Source organism: Pan paniscus, chromosome 17 (assembly GCF_029289425.2).
Source record: "Pan paniscus chromosome 17, NHGRI_mPanPan1-v2.0_pri, whole genome shotgun sequence".
NCBI classification, from domain to species: domain Eukaryota; kingdom Metazoa; phylum Chordata; class Mammalia; order Primates; family Hominidae; genus Pan; species Pan paniscus.
In genome coordinates, this window is record NC_073266.2 from 49,226,538 (window position 1) to 49,244,238 (window position 17,701).

Below are 17,701 nucleotides of genomic sequence, written 5' to 3' on the forward strand. Positions count from 1 at the left end.
AAGCTATTCTGCCTCAGCCTCCCAAGTAGCTGGGATTACAAGCGCTCGCCACCACACCTGGCTAATTTTTTTTTATTTTTTAGTAGAGATGGGGTTTCACCATGTTGACTAGGCTGGTCTTGAACTCCGGACCTCAGGTGATCCGCCCGCCTTGGCCTCCCAAAGTGCTGGGATTACAGGTGTGTGCCACCAGGTCCAGTCTTGGGACCACATTTTGAAAACTGCTTTACACATTAGTTTTTCTAAAATGCTAATCTAATGAACCACAAACAGGGCTGAGAAATCAAAGTTCTGACAACTATTCTCCCACCACTGCATCCAGTGAAAAAGCTGGGCTCTAGAGTCAGACTGCTACCTGTACCTCAGTTTTCTCAACTGTAAACTGCAAAGAATAATAATTGATTCTACCTCTTGGGTTTGTTGTGATTAGGTAAAACATGTTAAGTGCTGAGAATGGTGACTAGCACATGTTCAAAAGCTCCATAAACATTATTTAATATAACAATTTATGCTCATGGCAGCTAAACATAGTATGATTTTATCTGTTATCTCCTGTCACCTATTCTTTCTTCTATTCTCATACCTCTACTGCTCTGTGTCCCACTACCATGACCAAACCTCCTACTGTCACATTTCCTCACATTTCTACTTGTTTTCTGAAACCCCCATTAAGAATGCTTCCTTATATCCTCCATCTCTTCTCTTTGTGTTTCTACATCTATCTTTAACTGTATTGTCCTCTCAACAATAGATGCTGTATTTCTTCCAACATCTTCCATACCTCGGGGTGGCTGATGTAGTTCTTAATGATTTCTTTCTACTACCTCTCCTGTAAAGATGCCTCCGCTCTTTCATCATAAACTACCTTAAGGTTTGTATTCTTTTTTCTGTTCCCATTCTAACAAACACAGTGACAGTAACTCAGTACAGCGAGAATTCTTTGGGGAAAGGGGAAGAAATGGATATTCTGAAATATTTGAGGTAAAGATGAAGCATGTGTAGTCTGAACATCTGCTTTACCTCCCATTTGTGAATTCATCTGCTGTATCGGTCAAGCAGAGGCATACACCTAGTAAGACACTATTCTCTCGCTACCCTCCTCTGTACTATCTATTGGCATAGTTTTAAAAGTGTCAGGGAAGTTTGTTTTCTTCCTTCAACTCCAAGTCTTGTCATCATTTTGGACAACTTCACTGTCTAGGTATATGACTTATTCAACACCTTCCCAAATCCTGGACCTATCATCTCCATAATCTTCAGTACTATTCAAAACTCAGCCACACAACTTCCATGACGAAACCATGAAATTTTTTCCCATCACATTAGACAACTATCCCTAACATAATACTCGGTCACCCCACTCTGACCACCATCTCCCAACTCTCTAGCTTTCTCAATTATACTCTCTCATCTGTTTTTGAGTTTTACACGGACACCCAGTCACTTGATCCTTCATTTCAATGGTTCTCAACCTTGGTTACTGTGGTAACTCTGAGTACTGCTTAGCAGTTATTCACTCTCACTGTGGGACTGTGAATCATCCTTGTTGATTATGGAAGTGAGGCTATTCGGTCAATGAAATATTAACATCTTTTGATGCAAGCAAAAGTCTTAAATGTGCTTTTGCAATGTGGCTCACTTGTTATACTCCGGAGACATGCCACCAGAACATACTCCAGGTAGCAGCTGCTCCTTTGGACTGGGCCCAAAATATATGTGGCACAGACGGGAACCCAAGTTTCTTCAGGTGCCAAATCCAAACAGCACACAGACCAAAGCACAGCTTCGGCCAAATTATCAACTGGCAGACCCATGAGTATGGAAATAAATGCTTTGTTATAAGCTACTGATTTCTGAAATGGTTTGTTATGAAGCATTATTGTGGCAACAATGACTAATAGAGATGGACATGGGTATGATCTGCAGACATTTTAAAACTAGAGATGCCGGTACCCAGAGAATCTGATTGAATCAGCCCAAGCACTGGAAATTTCAGAAATTCCCAAATGATTCTAACACGCAGCCAAGGAGAAAACTGCCACATTTTATCCTTGAACCTGCCTTGTTTTCACATACTTCCATGCAGAGTTTTGATTTTGGAATGCTTCATTTAACCCACTCTTCTACTTTAGTTTGATCAAAACTTTCCTGTTTCACATAGATTCCATAGAGTTTTTTAACCCCTAAGTAGAATGATGTAGAGAACTCCTAAACATCCTAGCCTCTCAATGCAGCCAAGGTTTAACCACTAAGGTTAAAAAGAAGCACCAAGGTTATTCAGAAAGTACATGAAGCAGGACAGGTTTAATAAACAGAGCTGAAGTAGAAGATTGGGTTAAAATGAATCACAGAATCAAAATTGTTCATAGAAGTGTGTGAGGTTCAATAAGGATAAAACACAAACATTTTTATTTTCACTTATGGTTGCATATTAGGATCACCTGGAGAACTTAAGAAAATCCAGATGCCAACCCCTACTCTGGGCCAATCAAACTGGAACCTCTGGGGGTAGGACTGAATGAAGCATCTTTCAGTCTTTCTTTCTTTCTTTTTTTTTTTTTTTTTGAGACAGAGTCTCGCTCTGTCGCCCAGGCTGGAGTGCAGTGGCACGATCTCGGCTCACTGCAAGCTCCGCCTCCTGGGTTCATGCCATTCTCCTGCCTCAGCCTCCCAAGTAGCTGGGACTACAGGTGCCCGCCACCACACCCGGCTAATTTTTTTGTATTTTTAGTAGAGATGGGGTTTCACCGTGTTAGCCAGGATGGTCTTGATCTCCTGACCTCGTGATCCGCCCGCCTCGGCCTCCCAAAGTGCTGGGATTACAGGCGTGAGCCACCGCGCCCGGCCCATCCTTCAGTATTTCTTACATTTCCCCAGGTGAACCCTGCATACATCTGTATCAGAGAAAGGAACAAAGAATGAGTACTGGGCAACATTAAGACCATGACAAAGACTTAAGACCACAAGTATTTAAAAAATAACTTAGGATAAAATTTTTTAAAGATCCAACAAGAGTTAAGTGCTGGTGAAGGTATCAAGCAGAAGGAATTCGCATATGCTGCTATTGGAATATGCAAATTAGTAAAACCACTTTGGAGACGTTACTATGTAAAAAAAAGGCAAGCACATATGTACAAGGAAAGGTGTAGAATATTCACAGCAGAATTCAAAATAGTTCAAATCAGAAACTATTCTATGGCTGAGCGTGGTGGCTCATGCCTGTGATCCCAGCACTTTGGGAGGCCGAGGCAATCTGCCTGAGCCCAGGAATTCGAGACCAGCCTGGCCAACATGGTGAAACCTCATCTCTACTAAAAATACCAAATTTGGCTGAGCTGGTGGTGCACAGTGCATGCCTGTAATCCCAGCTACTCAAAGGCTGAGGCACAAGAATCACTTGAACCTGGGAGGCAGAGTTTGCAGTGAGCCAAGATCGTATCACTGCACTCCAGCCTGGATGACAGTGTGTGACTCTGTCTCAGAAAAATTTAAAAAAAGAAAAAGAAGAAGAAGAAAAAAAAATATTTTAAAAGTCCATTAACACTTAAGTAGGTAAACTAATTCTGGTATATCGAAACATACTCACATGCAATGAAAATCAATCCTACAGGTTCCTGCAATGGTTGACTCTTACTAACACATTATTAAATGAAAGAAGCTAGACATACAAATATACTCTATAATTCTACTTATATAAAGATTATAGAGACAATCATTTAGGTGTTAGCTTTGTTAAAAAAAAATCACTTAAAAAAAAAAAAGAGACAGGGTCTTGCTGTTTGGCCCAGGCTAGAGTGCAATGGTGCAAACATAGCTGACTGTAGCCTCAAACTAATGGGCTCAAGCGATCCTCCTGCCTCAGCCTCCCAAGTAGCTGGAACTATAGGTGTGTACCACCATGCCCAGCTCTAAGTTACTTTTTAAAATATTTTTTCTCTTAAAGTCACTGTCAAGGTCTTAATTTTGCCCAGTACTCCTTCTATGCATCCTCAGCTAGCATCTTCTCAGTAGCTATCCTAAAATTTCACTTTTTTCAAATTCTCTACCCTTTACTCTTATCTCCTAGATTAATTAGCTAACCTTGCTCTTATAACTACCCCCTAAAATGGAGGCACTACATAACGTGTAAGAAGGTCCCTTCTTTAGCGCAAAGCAAATCCTGTCATTCTTCAGTGCATGTATCTTATCTTTCCATCTACTAAGGATTTTGTTAGTTTCCCTGTATCTCATCATTTTCTTCAAGACCACAAACATGCCTATATCTTACCTAGTAAGAACAGATACTCCCTGATCCCTTTTCATAGCCCAGTTTCTTGAAAGGATGGTCAACGCGGTATCTTTACTTTCTTACCTCCTATTTGCTTCTCAACCTATGATGTCATGCTATTCTACCCTCTATACAGTGGCATTCTTCTCAAAAATCATGATCTCCTTATTGTCAGATCCAATGACCTTTTGGCCCATTTACTATTTGACCTTTCTGTAGCATCTTAAACTATTAACCACTTCTCTTGAACTATTCTCACTCAACCTTTAAGATAGTTTCTTTTTATTGGTCTTTTCTTCCTAACTTTTTAATTAGTTCTTTTTCTTCAGTTTTCTTCATAGGCTTCTTTTTCCTTAGCTTCTTTCTCAGATGTTACTGTTCCACAGGTCACCATCCTCTTTCTGTTCTATTCCATCCTATCCCCATCCCCATCCAGGGTGTTTGCACCAAAATTCATACCTTCAATTATTACTTAGATTGTTTCTAATAGGCTTCTCTCCATCTTTTATTTGCAAAACTGGCAAACTTTTGAAGTGTTGCCTGATTCAGGACTTCTTATTTTTAGAATTTTAGAGGTTTATATATTCCAGCTATTTACCAAAATTACAAATATATCACATTTGCCATGAAGTTTACTTAATAAATCTTTAACTGATATTGTCTAAACTTGAACTGTTTAGTTCAAGTATTCTATAGACTCAAAAACATTCTAAATTTCCTCTTCAATATTTGGGTTAATGTCACTGCCAAAATAAAAGAAACAAATACATGTGCCAGTGTGTTGTAGAAAATTTTGGTAACAAAAATAAAGCTCAAACCTTTTTTGATGAAATGGATGATTAAATGATTCTGGGTAGTGAAGACTCGTTTTAATGAGACTAGAAAGCTGCTCTACTGATGGCCTTGAGGAAACTGTAATGTTTTCTGGCCTGAAAAATTTCAATAGTTCCATTTCTGGTGGCTCCTGAAAAAAGAAAGAAAAAACATATGACAATAAAAACACTACCTTGTTAAAAAAAAAAAAAAGCATAGTGTATATATACAAAAGTTAAAATCAGCAGAGATAACGTAATGCATGAACAGTACTTTTCTGCTGTTAAGCTAATAGCTGCTATCATTTGCAGTATAATCTAAGATAAAAAAATCAGTAACTGGAATCATTTATTCATTCCTCACTTATGTGTTGGAGTTAGACTTGAATCTCAGTAGCTTTACATATTAGCTCTGTTATCTTGGATAAGTTACTTAATACTTTAATAATTAATTTCTTCATATGTAAAAAGAAGTTCATGACAATAATAACTTCAAAGGTTGTTGTGATTCTCATCTGATAATACTGCACAGGACTTAGGACTGCAGACATTCGATTGCATAGCACCTATTTTAATAGCTGAAAATCTAAAACTGTTTAATACTTCATTCTGAAAATATCCTGCTGCATTGTATAGATTATAGTGCTTCAACTACACTAGCTAAAGGTTAAAATGCATGTAAAAAGTATTAACATAGCTGTTTGTCAGGCACATTATGACTATTTCAATAAATAATCATTATCATCTAATGAAAATAGAGGTCAGGCAGGGTGGCTCACGTCTGTAATCCCAGCACTTTGGGAGGCTGAGGAGGGCAGATCACTTGAGGCCAAGAGTTGGAGGTTAGCCTGGCCAACATGGTGAAACGCCATCTACTAAAACTATACAAATTAGCCAGGCGTGGTGGTACACACCTGTAATCCTAGCTACTCAGGAGGCTGAGGCAGGAGAATCACTTGAACCCAGGAGGCGGAGGTTGTAGTGAGCCGAGATTGCACCACTGCACTCCAACCTGGGCAACAGAATGTGGCTCTGCCTCAAAATAAATAGAGAGAGGGAGGGAGGGAGGGAGGCAGGGAGTGGGGGAGGGTGAGAGAGAGAGAAAGATGAAAGTAGAGAAACATCCCATTTCTACTATTATTTTCTTTCTTGGTTATTTTTTTTTTCTCTATTTTCCCTCACCACCCAGGAGAATATTTGATTTATAATTTTCTGACAGCCGAGTTTGATTTTTATCTATACCAGCAATTGGCAAACCATAGCCCATGGGCTAAATCCAGCCTGCATCCTGTTTTTGTAAAGTTTTATTGAAACGCAGCCACATCCATTTGTTAACATACTGTCTATGGCTGCTTTTTGACTTCAATGACAGAAATGAGTATTATGACATAGTCAATCTGGTGAGCAAAACCTAAAATACTTCCTGGCCTTTTTCAGTGTAAGTTTGCTGACCCCTTATCTACACAGTTGCAAAAGCAAGAGCTAAATTTGCTGGAAATAAAATAAAAGCTGGCACTGGTTCCAGATTCATCCCATTAACAACTAACAAATTAACCATATTATATTCAAGTAACACCCTGGGGCTACTGGTAAAAAAAAAAAAAAAAAAAAAAAAATTTTAAAAAACACAAACAAAAAAAGATTATAGCCTAGTCAGTGGTAATAGACAAGCATATAATCATATGGCCAGAAATTTCATTTCCAGAAATCTATCCCACAAAATATGTAAAAAGCAAAATATTTGAAACTGGTATGATATACAAATGTATGAAAATTGACCAAAAATATCATATAGTCAAATAAAGTTTAACAGCATGTTAAAAATACATATATTCCAATGCTTATATTTGCATAAGCATGGAACATTTCTGGAATAGAAAAGGAACTTGATTATGGGTAACTTCAAAAAGTGGCCCTGAGGAGAGAAAAGAAAACCAGAATTTGCTTTCTCATTTGTATATTTGTTTTTTTTTGTTTTAAATTTTTTATCTTTCCAATTGACAGCTTGTGGATATTTTGCTTTTTTGCAATAAAAATTACTACTTTTATAATAAAAATTTTAAAAAATCAGATAAACCAGAGTATATGAAAGAGAACAGAAATGTGATTAAGGGGAAACCAGAGAAAGAAACTATCTGATACAATGTAATAGCCTTTACATGTGGGATGTAGGTGGAAGTATTTGCATGTTTAAAAAGAGGAAAATTAATTCAGAAACGTTAAAAAAAACTGAAGATCTTTTTTAAGTGGCAGAGATTATATACAAATACAGTTCTATTTTGAACTACTGTGCTATACTGCTTTGGCAATTAAATTTTCCTTCTGCTAATCATATGACTTAAAATTATAATTTTATATGCCTGCTGTTGCCTAAACAGAGGATTCAGATTATGAGGACTTCTACCTATACCTCACAGGGTTGTAATTTTAAGTACTGATGTGAACCAACACTTGACAAATACCAAATACCTTATGAATGGTATCTATTATTGTTATTTACCTATGTGGATTACTTTATCCCCCAGTATCAGATAACTTTCTCTAGCTGAATGTTTTTAAAATTTATTTAAAAAAATAAACTATCTCAGACTTGTTTTCTTTAAGAGACAGGGTCTTGCTATGTTACCCAAGCTGGTCTTGAACTCCTGGCCTCAAGCAATCCTCCCACCTCAGTCTTCTATGCAGCTGGGACTAAAGGCATGTACCACCACACTCAGCTTCTTTCAGACTTTAAGGAAATTTAGATTGGTCAATTAGAGATTCAAATACAAGACTAGTATACCCTTGGTACACAAGCATCTTGGTGTATGTATGGGCTACTTGCCAGCTTTTCACAGGATTCAAAATATAACACTTATATTGGTGATTTTACCTTTGTCCAAGGTCTGTCATTTGGCCTTATAGACTGGTATTTAATCTCACTATTTTCTCAGAGTTAAGCAATGGTGAGATGTTAATCACTACAACACAGTTAATGTGGATGAATGCCAATGTATAGTGATAAATATAATTTGCTTCCAACTGACCAATGTGCACAGGGTTTCTGTTGGTAGTTTACTTAGGAAGCAAAGTTTCAGAACACTGATTGTGAGACATGAAATCAGACAAGGGATATTAGTGAGGTAACATAAATGTTGACTGGCATCAGGCTGATCACCTGCACAATGAAGATGTAACTACAGAGACACCAAATACTAATGTGGGTAAGCAGAACCTACTTATCCCATGACAATGGTTGGATGAATATTGGCAATGTCTTTTTTTATTCTATAATTTTATAACTGACTGACTCCCCTACTGATGGACAGTTTCTTTCTTTACTTATACAGGATGAGCAGCCCAAATCCAAAGATGCAAAATCTGAAACGCTCTGAAATCAGAAATGCTGCAAAATCCAAAAAATTTTGAGTGTTGACATGACACTCACAGGAAATGCTCTTCAGACCATTTTGGATTTCAGATTTTCAGACTAGGGATGCTCACCTAGCAGGTATATGATGCAAATATTCCAAAATCCAAAACACTTTGGGTACCAGCATTTCAGAGAAGGGATACTCAATCTCTTATTTTCTCTCAGGCTGAATTCAGTTTGTGTATGACTAGGAATGCTCTTTCAAATCTTGCATATTTCTGCTCTGATCCATTACATAGTTTTTTTTATGTGAATGAATCACTTTATGAAAAGAAAAAGATCTAAAGGTGAATATATTTTCAAGGCAAAAAAAATTCATGTACAAAATAGTAAGATAAAAAGAAAGACTTTCCTTTTATAAATTCTTAAGGAAAAATGTTTCTAAAACACTTTAAACTTAAGGGTTGTATATTAATCTGCAATACAATCAATTTAGCAGGCTCTTATATTTAAAAATAACGAGAAATTATAATTCCTTTCTTTTTATAACAACCATTCAATGAAACCTGTAGTTTATTAAACAATATCACCTCTTCTGTCTTTTTTCTTTTTCGGTTAAAATTTTACCATTCATTAAGTGAGCTGAATGAATGTTTACGTGAACTTCATATGTAGTAAATGCATAACATAAGCACACATATAAGTTCTGGAAATAGAATATTTGCTAAAGGAAATAGATTTTGTTGTTACATTGGTAAAATAATTTTGTGCACAGCATTCCCTGTATTTATTCTTTATAAGGCAGAACAAAAATTAAAAGACATGCTGATTATAGAACTGCAATGTTGAAAGTTGCAATCTTAAAGCTTACTGTGTACTATCTATTTGTGTGCAAACTATTAGTATGACTGAGCCACTCATATCTGGTTAAAATATTTTTGGTTTCTTAATGCAGTGGAATGAATTTGGTAACTCAGCATTCTTTATTCATTTACTTAATAATTACCAAGTACTTATTATGTGGTAGCACTATCCCAAGAGGTTGTAGTAAAATAGTAAATAAAGCAAACAAATTCAACCTCAATAAATAAGTCTACCTAGGGGATAGACGGAACAATGTGAAAACTGATAAATTACAAATCCTCAATCAACAGATTTCTATTTTCTCTCAGACAATTTTAAAACTGAAAATTATTATGAAATATTATAGCTGTACTTATTTCACAGAGTCTCATTTGTAAAATGAGTGTAATTCTACCTGCCTTGCTTACAGAGTATGAGGACCAAAGGAGAATAAAAGCCACTTTGTAATCTGCAAGAAACACAAATTCAATATGCTCTCAATCAGTTTGGGTACATTTCCTTACTTTCTGGCACCATAATATCTTCTGGTTCATCTTGCATTTTCTCTGCCCCAGCCCTAAAATCAACCATTTTTCCAAGGAACCCTGGCTCCTTTTATTGGAGAATAGTCAGTAAGTTTTCAGGTGAAATTTTTGTTGCAAATAAAAAAACTACAAGTATACCAAACAATATGGATAAATTTCACAAACACAGAAGTTGAATAAAAGAAGCCGAGGTATATATTGTATGACTATTTACATAAATTCAAAAGCAGTAGTTTTGCTTTTGACTTGTAAGTCAGAAAGAAGTGACTATAAGTTTGGTCTGGAAGAGAAAGATTTCTGATTGGAAAGGAACAAACGTAGAACTTCTGGGGTGCTGGTTAGGTTCTAGTTCTTGATCTGGGTCCTGGTTTGGAGTGTTCCTCGGTTTGTGAAAATCAAATAAGCTATTTACTTTTCTGTACTTATGTTACACTTCAGTAAAAAGTTCAAAAATGTATTATTAATATATTCAAGTCACCAAAAAAATACAAGCTATTTATTTGAGACTTCTAAATTATACTGAATACATTTCTATATACCACCTGTCAGGAGGAAAGCACGTGAACAATGGCCTTAGAAGAATACCTGCAACCTTGCAGTGAGCCGAGATTGTGCCACTGCACTCAAGCCTGGTAACAGAGTGAGACTCTGTCTCAAAAAAAAAAAAAAAAAAAAGAAAAGAAAGAAAGAAACCACACATTTATACCACCTCAAATTATCTCCGCACAAATTACTTACTATTATGAAAGGAAAAACAGTAACTTGACTGTGAAGAAACATGGCACCACCTTAAATGATCCAACACTGATGAGGCAAATTAACATCATGCACTTTCTTATGCAACACATCACTTAGTATAAACTTAATCTAACCATGAGGAGACATGAGAAAAACCCAAAGAGGTATTATTCTAGAAAATAGGCCGGGCACAGTGGCTCACACCTGTAATCCCAGCACTTTGGGAGGCCGAGGCGGGCAGATCACGAGGTCAGGAGATCGAGACCATCCTGCCTAACACGGTGAAACCCCGTCTCTACTAAAAATACAAAAAAAATTAGCCGGGCGAGGTGGTGGGTGGCCACTGCACTCCAGCCTGGGCGACAGCGAGACTCCGTCTCAAAAAAAAAAAAAATAAATAAATAAATAAAATAAAATAACTGGCCCAAGCTCTTCAAAAATGTCAATGTCATGATCAACAAATAAAGGCTAAGAAACTGTTTCAGATTAAAAGAGACTAAAGAGATATAACAACTGAATGCAAAGCATGATCCTCAACTGGATCCTGGATAGAAAAGAGCAAATAGTTACATGGATGGAATTAAAACCTTTGATAGCATTTGAATATGGATTGTAAAGAAGAGTACTGCATCAATGTTAAACTTCCTGAATGTGATAATGTTGTAGTTTTTTTTTTTTTAATGTAAGAGATTTGTCTTTCTTCTTAGGAATACTCAATGAAGTATTATATTTAGGGGCAGAGTGACAGGATGCCTGCAATTTACTTGGGAGTAATTAAGAACGATTAAGGGAAAAAAACTAATACATATGTAAATAACAACAAAGCAAATAATGCAAAATGTCAACCACTAATAACCTGAATGAAAGTTATAAGGGAGTCTTTTACACTATTCTTGAAAGTTTTCTGTAAGTTTGAAAATTATTTCATAATAAAAAGTTGTCAAAACTAATGGGAGGGGTTGCCTTCAGGTCCACGGTGAAATAAAAAAAATAATAATAATGGAGGTGGGGCCCTGAAAATTAAGATCTGTTATTTAAAAACAAAATACAGGGCCATTGTTTGAATTACTAGACTAAATGTGCTTATATTCTATTCATATTTACTATGAAAGTTTTTCAGTAAGATTAAGTATTATTTTAGGAAAAATAAGAAAGCATACTCAATGCTATCAGCAGCTGCTACACAACTCCAGAGGCCACCTTTTACATATTACAATATACCCTCGGAGCTCTGCAATGATATCCTGTTATAACAAATAAGAAAATATAGAGATATAGTTTCTCTACTCTTAAATCAATTCTTTTCATACCTATGAATTCTGGATTCAATATGGAATGTATGTGAGGAAACCCCAAAAACCATAACTGCATCTTAATACTCTGATAAAGGTGCTAATGAATTTTAAAATCAATTTATGTTCACTTTTAACTTTAATCATTCTTCTGTCACCAACACCCAACCCAAATACCAATATAAAAACCTGAACATGGCAGTGCGTGGTAGCTCACGCCTATAATCTCAGCACTTTGGGAGGCCAAGGCAGGAGGATCGCTTGAGCCCAGGAGTTCAAGACCAGCCTGGGCAACATGGTGAAACTCCATCTCTACAAAAAAACACAAAAATTAGCCAGGTGTGGTGGCACACACCTGTAGTCTCAGCTACTCAAGAGGCTGAGGCCAGAGGATCACCTGAGCCCGGGGAGGTCAAGGCTGCAGTGAGCCATGATTGTGCCATTGCAAACCAGCCTGGGTGGCAGAGTGAGATCCAGTCTCAAAACAACAACAACAACAACAACAACAAAAACCAAAAAACAAAACCTGAACAAACCAGACCCCTTCAAAAACACAAAAGCCAACCGACCAAACAACAACAAAAAAACCCCACAAGTTCACCAGAAAGCTCCAAAGCAAACTATGTTATCACCTGTTTCTGAGGATATGAAAAGGCTTCTTTTCCTATAGTGCGAAGAATAACATGATGTTGACCTTCCAAAATAAGCTGTTTACTGTCTTCCACAACGTATGCCTAAAAAATGCAAAGTACAAAAACGTTACCGTGCTTGACAGTAACCTCTAAAGTAACCAACCCAATACTTGATAGAAAGTGGAAATATTATGGCCAATATCTATCAATTATTGACACTCCTGGCAATGTCACCATTTCTACTTTTAGTTATTCATTCAATCAATAAAGTATCTATCCAAAAAACAAATCTTTTCACCTCAATATAACACAGTTGGCCTGGATATTTGAGAGAGATACATCATGAAATCCTTTCCAACATTCTTTAGAATTCTTAAGAAACTACTTTAAAAGAACTGTGCTATAACACAAGCTGTTTTCTTTATTGAACTACCAATATACAGCTAAAAGGCTTATTCTTACAGCCTAGCTTCTGAAATGTCCTAGGGTTTATCACACAGCTGAGCAAAATCAGTGAGTACAATCATAAATCCTGTAAGTGGAAATGTTATGTTCATAAATATAAATATATATGCTTTAAAAAAGGCTTTTTTCTTCCAATATAGTGAGCTGACTTTATCTATATTAAAATACTTGTTCCAGTTTATAACTCTTCTCTCTCTTGAATTGCTTCTGTGTTGGGGAAAATATAATCTATAAATGGCTCTGATCTACTGTCATTATCACATTATGTGCAAACACAAAGGCTTAATTTTTTTGACAAGCCCGATATTTTTACTGTTAGGTTCAAAAAACATAAAATTACTCAGTCAAAATGCTATCAAAGTTTCTTCTTGTTTACTTTCAATTTCTATACTTATAATGGACTAGTGACAGTTTGCCATCCACAGAACAAACTTTGAGTAGTGCTGCAGTAAGGCATAGGATGGCTCAGGACCTGCTCAGCGTCTATATTTGCAAAACCCAGAAAGGCAGGAGAAGTTAAACACCTGATAGGGTAATGTTTAATCAAGAAGGAATAAGAGCTGACAGATAAGGGTCTGAGACTTGTCAGATGTCTTTTCTGATGATGTTATGGCATTGAGCGACAGTCACCCATAGCCATGGCTAATTCTATAATGCATCCTCCTGCTTGCGCAAAACCTTAGATTTTTAAAACTAACCTTTATTTTGGATTAAAGTTGTTTAGGAGTTGTATTATGTCCCTTTTTCAACTATTTTTTTTCACAAAAATGTTCAAGCTCTTGGTTTTCTCCTGAATCATATTTCATTCAAGAGTCCTATGCTTCCTGTGCATCTTACTCTACAACTTTAATGACTTTTCAAGTTTTCTTTAATCTAATGAATCATTTTTACATTATCCAGAACTCTAACTAAAACAAACAAAAATCTACCAGTCACTTTCTCCACTGAGTAAATTATAAACTTACCAGGGTACTAGCCACTACCAAACTTAATAACCCATTATTTAATGTATTCAAACTTCCATTTCCCAGCCAAGGAGCATCACAATCTTAGATAACTTTCTTCTTTATGTGATTAGTGATACCAGCAGTGGGCTTTAGGTTCAGGGCCATTTCTTAAAAGATAACACTTTTCCCCTCATCAAAGAATACCATGCACTTAACAATGAGTACAGAATACATTACACAAAACCTTGTCTCAGAAATATTATAGATTGCTACACGGCATAAACCTATTGAATGAAGACACAAATGCCAAAGATCGTTATACACTTATATAATATGATTCTAAAGTTCGGAAGAATTTGATTTCGCCAATAACGTATAACTGATCTTTTTAACATAAAATGCCTTCTATAATCAACAAAAGTATCAATTTACTTAGTAGATTTCATTTGAAACATGCAAAGTCAGCTTGGTTTCAAAAAAATGTTTATTTAAAAACATGGTTAAAAAAAAAACACTTCATAAAAACTTCTGAGTCAATTTAAAATACACGTATTGATCACCTAGTATGAACATGTCTCTTGCATCAAACGACACAAAATCAAAACCTTGTCACAAAGTTCGGGTGATTATTCTTGGACAAGATCCTTAATTTTACTGCAGAATAATTTTTAAAAATAGGTAGTACATGCATATGATACAAAAGGGTGTAATGTAAGAATTAAGACTCCTTTGCAGTATAGTTCAGTTAACTTTAGGGAATACTAATGTCTAAATAATCTCATTCTGGTCTGCCATGTGTGAACTTTATTTGGATCTGATTTTTTTTTTAACAGGGTAAAATAGTATATTTAAATAATCTGGAAAAAACTGAACACAGACCATCAATTAGATAATTAAGAATTATTAATTTGGTTGGGAAAGATAATACTGTGCAGTTATATTAAACAAAAAAGTCTTCATCTGTTAAAAGTACATATAAAAGCATTTACAGATGAAATATGTCATTTTAAAAATACTACAGCAAAAAACTTAACAATAAAAGAGAAGAGAAGGTAAATGGATTATATGAAATATGAATAACAAAAAATTAATGGTTTTTGGAGCCAAGGTAGTGGATTTCCATAGGTTCATGGTGCTATTTTTCCCTCTGTAGAATGTTTGGAAATGCCCCGAACAGTTTAATACCACCTGCTTTCAGAGCTTATCATGTCTACAATATTCTCAGTAACACACAGAAATAACAGTAACACAGAAGAATGTTATCTAATTTGAATGAATTCTTTTTTTAGGCCAAAAAAAAATATGTAACTGTTAAAGTTTCAATATTGAAACTAGAAAAGATAAGCATAAAAAATATAAATAGTAATATACGTTTGTGCTTCAGCTTAAGACTCGAGTATCTATAAGTGAGGCTTGCTGAAATAATTTAGTAGCACATACCTTCCATAATATGACAATATTCAAATCTACCTCACTGCATTTTTGAATCAATCTCACAGCATCCTCTGTTGACTGTTTTTCTGTATGCACAGGCAAGTGAGCTTGTGGTTTTTTCAATTCAGAAGATAAACTTCGATAAAAGAAGTCTGCACATGGGCTTGCTGAACTTATTATCTGTTAAAAGAAAATCACTTGTGTTCATAAATGCTTTTAATTATGTTGTCAAAATTTATTTTGTATAACTCAGTTTTAATTAAATATATCCTGCCAAAATTTGTATTTCTATAACTTATACATACCCAAAATACTTATTCAATAATTCTTGTCAATGTAGTTGAAAACAGGGAGGCCACTTGAACATTCAAAAGATTTGGTACAAATTACCCTAAATCTTTTTTTTTTTTTTGATACAGGGTCTTACTCTGTCATCCAGGCTGGAGTGCAGTGGTGCAATCTCAGCTCACTGCAACCTCTACCTCCTGGGCCCAAGCAATGTTCCCATCTCAGCCTTCCGAGTAGCTAGGTTACAGGTGCGTGCCACCACTCCCGCCTAATTTTTGTAGAGACGGGGTTTTGCCAGTTTTGCCATGTTACCCAGGGTGGTCTTGAACTACTGAGCTCAAGCATTCCCCTGCCTCGGCCTCCCAAAATGCTGGGATTGCAGCAGGTGTGAGACACTGCACCCAGCTGCAAGTTACCCTGAATCTTAAAGCCGTCACCCCAAAATAATTAAACTACGCTCCCATAACATTAGCTTTGACCTTCCAAGTATCTAGGGAGAATGAATGGGTATCACCAAGAAAATAAAAATAAAATGTTGAAAACCTGTATTTTAAAATGACAGAAATATTTCTCATTTAAATCCAAGGCAATATCCAATGAAGCAGAATGCAAATAGAATTATTAGCATTAACTTGGCTTTCATGCTTAAACAATGAAAGTATGAGGTAAGAATTTTAAACGGACTCAATTACAGGATTTCCCTTAACTAATGAATATTATGCCACATAATAACATCTTTATATATATGGTTTCCTGTATTACAGGCTATGTATATACCATGTAGATGTTAAACTTCAAGTTAATTATTAAATAAGTATTAAATATGAATAAATATATACATTTTCTCCTTATGAGCGAACTTCTTGTAAAACACTGTCCCCATAGTTTTCTCATTAATCTGTAGTGCTTGGCAAGTTCTATTTATTCAACCAGGTTCATCAAAATGAAAAATGTGTTTCTTTCTGCCTTCACCAGTGCTCTTACACTAAATTATTTAACAACAAACACAATAAAAATTACAATACAAGAGTCCTGCTGATGTTTCTGGGATTTTAAAAGTTTTTAAAGAAATTAAAAAAAAAATAACTAAAGTCCTGAAAACTAAATTCAACTATTCAGGAAGCACAGTATCTCTGAAAGTAATGCATATTTTGAAATTACTGAGCTTTTGAAACTTGGAGATATTTCTAAATAGCTGTTTCCTCAAATGGTAAAAAGATAATGATGAGTCAGATGAAAGCAAATGATAAAAGAAGTACAAAAATATAAGGATGTTTAGAATTATCAAGGAGACGAGCAGAAAGAAGAAATCATCCCACTAATAGCACACAATTATATGAATTTTTACACCCCAGATTCAGCATTTTTCAAAGCAGGTCACTACTTCAGATTATCTTCAGGGATAGCTTAAAATGCGTACTCCCAAAGTCCACCCAAGATATAATCAACCAGAGCTTTAGAGGTAGGGGAGGTAAAGCCTGTATTTTTACAAAATCTAGGTCCAATTATGGTCTGCAGGCTAACAATGTCAACCTCACCTAGGAGCTTGTAACAATTTAGAACCTCAGGTTCTACCCAAGTCCTGTGGAATCAGAATTTGCATATTAACAAGATTTCTGATAATTTACATGGACACATTTTGAAACTCTGAATACCACTATTCTAGGAGGCTCTTTTTTTTTTTTTTTTCTTTTAGAGACAGGGTCTTGCCTTGGTCTCTGACACCCAGTCTGGTCTTGAACTCCTGGCCTCAAGCAATCCTCCTGCCTCAGCCTCCCAAAGTGCTGAAATTACAGGCATGAGCCATCACATCTGGCCCTCTACGTAACTCTTATACATAATTAGGACGGAATATCACTGCCCTAGAGAGTAATAGCTTTAAAATCACAGTGGAGTCTTATGTATCTACCTTATTATCTGGGTCTCAGAATATGATATGATATGATAAGGTATGCCAAAATTCAGAGGGTTATCATCTATATATTCCATTGTGACCACTTTCCCTAATAGAAAAGCTCCCTCATATAATCTTGCTTTTTAAAAAAAAAATCCCAAGAACTATACTTACTTCATATGATAGTCTCAA

General features: G+C 35.8%; 1 protein-coding gene across 4 annotated transcripts in view; it reads right to left on the minus strand.

The window, feature by feature from the left end:
* Positions 1–17,701, minus strand: part of TRAPPC8 (trafficking protein particle complex subunit 8) — a 107,021-nt gene that overhangs the window by 4,259 nt on the left and 85,061 nt on the right. For all 4 annotated transcript variants that reach the window (XM_034943947.3, XM_003830340.7, XM_034943948.3 and 1 more), the window contains 3 exons: positions 15,334–15,507; positions 12,482–12,583; positions 5,086–5,231 (listed from right to left, as the gene is read on the minus strand). In XM_034943947.3, coding sequence (XP_034799838.1) covers positions 5,086–5,231; positions 12,482–12,583; positions 15,334–15,507 — 422 coding nt within the window. The remainder of the gene's footprint in view (positions 1–5,085; positions 5,232–12,481; positions 12,584–15,333; positions 15,508–17,701) is intronic.